This window comes from Solanum lycopersicum, chromosome 4 (assembly GCF_036512215.1).
Source record: "Solanum lycopersicum chromosome 4, SLM_r2.1".
In the NCBI taxonomy this organism is placed as follows: Eukaryota; Viridiplantae; Streptophyta; class Magnoliopsida; order Solanales; family Solanaceae; genus Solanum; species Solanum lycopersicum.
Genome location: NC_090803.1, coordinates 42,862,580 through 42,867,639, shown reverse-complemented (window position 1 = coordinate 42,867,639; position 5,060 = coordinate 42,862,580). Strand labels below are relative to the sequence as shown.

Below are 5,060 nucleotides of genomic sequence, written 5' to 3'. Positions count from 1 at the left end.
AAAAACAACTATTAATTAAGTTGAATGTTTGATACAATAAAATAATTTCATAACTAGGTTCTTTAATAATGACAAATTTACTTACATCCGAAAAATAAAATTTATCAAATATTTATATATTGACAATAGATTTTAATTGAATAGGCTCATCATTCATTAATTTGAGCTTATTTTTTGTTTTCTTATTTCAAATGCAACTAGTCACATTAATATTTTAAACATATTTGTACTAGAAAATACACAGTCCAGAAATTTCAAAGTTAAAGTTTATTAATAATGTTAGAAAACATTAAGTGTATATAAATTGGGAGAAATTCACAAGTAACTCTAGATTATTATCGAAATCTTAGCGATAAATCTTAACTAAATTAAGATTTTATTACCTCTGAACTTATTTTTTTTTGGTAATTTTATACACCTTTTGTCTTATTTGGCACAGTCCGTGACTCGACGCAATTGATTAGTTTAATAATTGTGTATGTATGAAATTTCAATTATAATCTAGAGGTTACTTGTGTATTTTCGCTATAACTTAAATACTAATAAAAATAATTCTTCTACCGCTTTCATGGGAAATTACTTGGATATTCTGACAATTTAGAACAAGTCATGCACATTTTCTTGCATGTGTTTAGGATTATACAATAGTCTATTTTTATTTTATACCAATTCACATTATTAATGTAAAAGAAAAAGTGTGTAGTTGTATTTTTGAATAAAAATATGGATAACTTGTTTGGTGAAATAGATTGTAGATCAAAATCAGATGGAATAGTGATGGGAATTTTAAGATGTGCAATGGACAAAGCACATGAAAAGGTGCAGTGTGAAGCTGGATCAATTGAGTTTCTTCATGAGAGATCAAAATTTTATGAATTAGCAGTAATTCTTGTAGAATCAGGCTTAAGTATAATTCAAGAAGAGACTGATATCCTTGAAAGTAACCGCGAAAAAGTCATCTCAGACTTAACAGAAATGAGGCATTGGCTATTTGGAAGAATTGAGGTAATGAAGCTCCTAATCAATGAGAAAGACAGAGAATTAACAGAGAGAATTGAAAATGAATTAAAGCTTAGAGAAATTCTGAAATCTAAAGAAAAAGAAGTCTTTTATCTTCGTGATAAGTTGGAGAACCAGAGAACAATGAGTGAAGGTTCCCTAGATTTGGAGTTACTAGTCAAGAAGAATAAAGAAGATGAAATTAGCGACTCGAAATCAGATTCAGAACTTCTAAATGAGGAAACATTCCAAAAAGATAGTATCTTTTATGGAAGTTACAATCACATTCCTAAAATAAAGCCTATGATGAAGGATTCGTTGTGCCCCGAACAGAACAACGTGATTCAACAAATGAGTTGTGATATAGACATTTTAAATGAAACTTTAGATTTTGCATTTGGTAGAAGGGATAATGGTGAGATGGTTCCTATAGAAAAGCAATGGAAGTGTTCTATTGAGAAAGATACATTATCTATCTTGATAAAAGGCTTCATTCAAGATATCAAACATAGATTCCAAGACACTTTAAAAGAAAACGTTGAGATTGTTATTTTTGAGAAAGACATATTATATGTCTTGTTAAGAGGTTTCATTAGTGACTTTCAACAAGAGTTAGGTGATCAAACTCCAATTGAATTTTCAAATGATAACTTGGAAGAATTTATCGGTGAGATGACAATTTTACGCGAGGAGCTAGAGGCTTTCTGTAATAAATATGAAGATAGAAATAAAACTATTAGCAATCAAGATTTACCACGTCCTTTGACAAAAATACAACGAACATGTAGCGAACCTTTACCAAGCATTGATCAAGAGGACTACCAAGAAGTTAGTGGAAATATTAATGATGTTGCTAAGTTGATTAAGGATCACGAGTCTGTTATTAGAAAGCAATTAGAAGATCAAAATCATATGAAAAAAGAGGTATTTAGAGGGGAGAGATCTGCATTACACAAGAAAGAGAAGGAAGTTGATTTCTTAAACGTAATGGTAAAAAATATCATCACAAGATTAGATGATATAAGCTCTCTGAGCCTTAAGTTAGTCGATAAAAGTTATGTGAAATGTAAAGAGAAGTACATTATGAAAAATATATCCAAGTCTACTATAGGAGATAAAGTGGTAACAAATGATTGTACTTGCGAAATCATAAGAGATGATGTGGGAGTACCAAAAGAAGATACGGAGAATTTAAATTTGCAAGTACTAATTTTGGAAGAGATTTATCTGATAATTTATGAAGGTTTATACAAGGAAATGTTCAAGGCATGGAAGGATGAAATAGATGATTTTTACATGGAGGTCGAGATAAGAGAAGATTTTTATAAGTTTATGATGGTTGAAGCGGTAAAAGATGTTCATACAAAAATGTTAAACTATTTGAATCATCCTTATAAGAAGGTAGAAATTGATAGAATTGAGGAAATCAAGATTGAAAAACTTGATTCTACGTTAAAATGTCTCGAGACAAAGGAAGATCCGATGGTGAAAGCAAGTTCAGAGATAGAAGAACACAATGAACAAGAAATTTTAGGATATGAAGGGTTTGAGGAGTGTGAGACAATTAAATGGTTGTTGAATGATGATGTGTGCACTTTCAGTTCTGTCAATGAAAAACTAGAAATTACGATGAAACAACTATCTACGTGCAAAGAATTATTATTTGATTTGGAGCAAAGTCTTGACGTTTCACCTGATGTATTAGACATAAGTAGTGATGATTGTGCATACACAAACAATACTAGTCTTGTAGTTGAAACTAAAAAACCATCACAAGAGTCTATTGCAAAAATAGACGACAACCAAATTACACTTATTAATCCATATAATGTTTTGATCTCAGCCCAATTATTTGATTTTCATCAAATGATTCAAGAATTTGAGATCAATGTTGTTCAAAATCTAGAGATGAAGTCACTGAGGTATTCAAGACTTAGTTCATTTGAACAACCCCATAGTATATACATAGGGAGTAATAATAATGTTATTACCTCTTTCAGGATAGAGGAATTGAAACATCAATTTCACAACTTCATTATTGAACCAATTGCCTTAATGAAGAAAAAGAAATTACTTTATAAGAAAGCTTTCTTAGCAAGATGTCAGAATCTAAAATTGGCTGAAACTGAGGTATATTTTAATCTATATGTGATGTACTTTTTCTTTTAGTCAGTTTCAATAATAATGACAATTTTTTTTATAAAATAACAATTTAATTATAAAATATTTATTTTATTCTTAATGAAATCATTTACAGACACACAAATTACTATTATTCATTTTGAATCACAAGTTTTAAAAGTATTTATTTCTTTCTTAAACTTCGTGATGAGTCAAACTACCTCACATAAAATGAGACAGAGGGAGTATTATTTAAGTTTAAAAATCAATTGGCATAGCTAAACAACTTGATTGATACTCACTAACTAAATTGATATTTGTACAGGTGGATTTGCTAGGAAATCAAGTGGAGGAACTTTTGCATCTTCTTAAGAATATATACATTATACTGGATCAAAATTCAACTATTTTGTCTTGCCACTTTCAGGTCAACCATAATCCAAACATAACACTATATATCCATTATTTTATTATTTATTTATTTACTTATTTTTACTGTAGGTGTTTGACATTTTAAAGCTCATCAAAGACGAGTTGATTGGTGAAGTTGTTTGTCTATCTTCTTCTTAAAATGTAAAGTTTAAAATATTACATTTTGTATAATGTATTCATTTGTTTATATGTGGGTAAACAAAATCTCCTAGTATGAACTACCTATCCACAAGAAAAATGTGAAATAGTACAGTTTTTAGCCTATGCTCCACTAAGCATCTTCTCCATTTCCTCCGGGTCCACATTAAAATTGAGACATTTGTTATCTTAACAATTCAATGATTATAATTTAGTTTACTAAACAATATATTTTAATCATAGTTAAAAGATTATTCTCTACTATTGTTGTAATACCCCTTTAGGTCGTTTCCTTCATTTTCTAATATTCTTGGTGTTTAGAGATTTTCTGTAGCAACCCTAAGTCATTAGTGACTTGCATGGATTGATAGTTTGGTTACTTGGTCACTCAGATAACCTTTATACGAGTTTTCATGTTTTAGATCTTCTAAAACTTGTACGGTTGACTTTGATCAGAAATTAGGTAAACGATCTTAGAATGTAATTCTAACGATTCTGGTAGCTCTAAAATATCAATTTCGATTTAGAAGGACGTTTGATGCGGGTCCCGAGGTTTCTAGGCTCATTTTGAGCTACCTTGTGAATTTTTCCTTAAAAAGAAGCTTGGGTGTGAAACCAACTTTTTGTTGTGACGACCCTTGTTGAAAGTTTCGACATCTCTGTTGAGTCTATAATGTGGATTTGGTAGGGTAGCATAATTTTTTTGCATGCACGGGGTTCTAAACAAATCTTGAACATGCAGTCGACGTCTTTTCAACTCCAAATGCTCAGTTGGTGCAGCAACCTTTAAGTTTCAACTTCAGTTGACTAGTGAAACGTTTGTGGAGGCCACTGATTTCGATCTCTACATTCGCGATCCTATTGTTACATTCGTGAAGGACAGGTCCCTTGACCCTGCATTTGCAGGCCCTGACTCCACTTTTGCAGAGAAGGGTATAATTTAACCGGTCTAATTGACCACTTAAGTGGCGAACTTGGGGCCCGCTTTTCTGGAGGTCATTTAGCTTATGATATATGGTGATCAATCCCGAATTCAATTCGATTTTCCAAATTTCCAACTTTGAGTTCTTGGCCTTTAGAGCTTCGATTGAGCTCATTTCTGTTGCGTGTGATGTGGGAAATTGTGGTGCATTGTCTGGGGGTCTCGGGGATGCATTGCAGGTCTGTTTTGAAGTGTTGGATAAACATTGTGTGCCCCCGTTCTTTCTGACACCTTAACACAATCAATACTCAATAATACCAGCCAAACTCAATCAAAGGGCTGCCCCTAACAACAAAATTAAAGACACCACGACATGAGTTAGAAATTTGGTAAAAATGATACTAGGACATGGAATTAGGAAGGATGGTGGTAAGAAGAAGATTACATC

The 5,060-nt window shown here is 31.6% G+C and overlaps 1 protein-coding gene across 1 annotated transcript; it reads left to right on the top strand.

The window, feature by feature from the left end:
- Window positions 1-715: 715 nt before the first annotated feature.
- Window positions 716-4,634, top strand: LOC101257854 (WPP domain-associated protein). Its single transcript, XM_004237625.2, has 4 exons — window positions 716-2,921; window positions 3,000-3,129; window positions 3,446-3,547; window positions 4,494-4,634. The coding sequence occupies exons 1-4, from the start codon at window positions 724-726 to the stop codon at window positions 4,632-4,634; spliced, it is 2,571 nt and encodes an 856-aa protein (XP_004237673.1). The 5' UTR covers window positions 716-723.
- The last annotated feature ends 426 nt before the right edge of the window (window positions 4,635-5,060 follow it).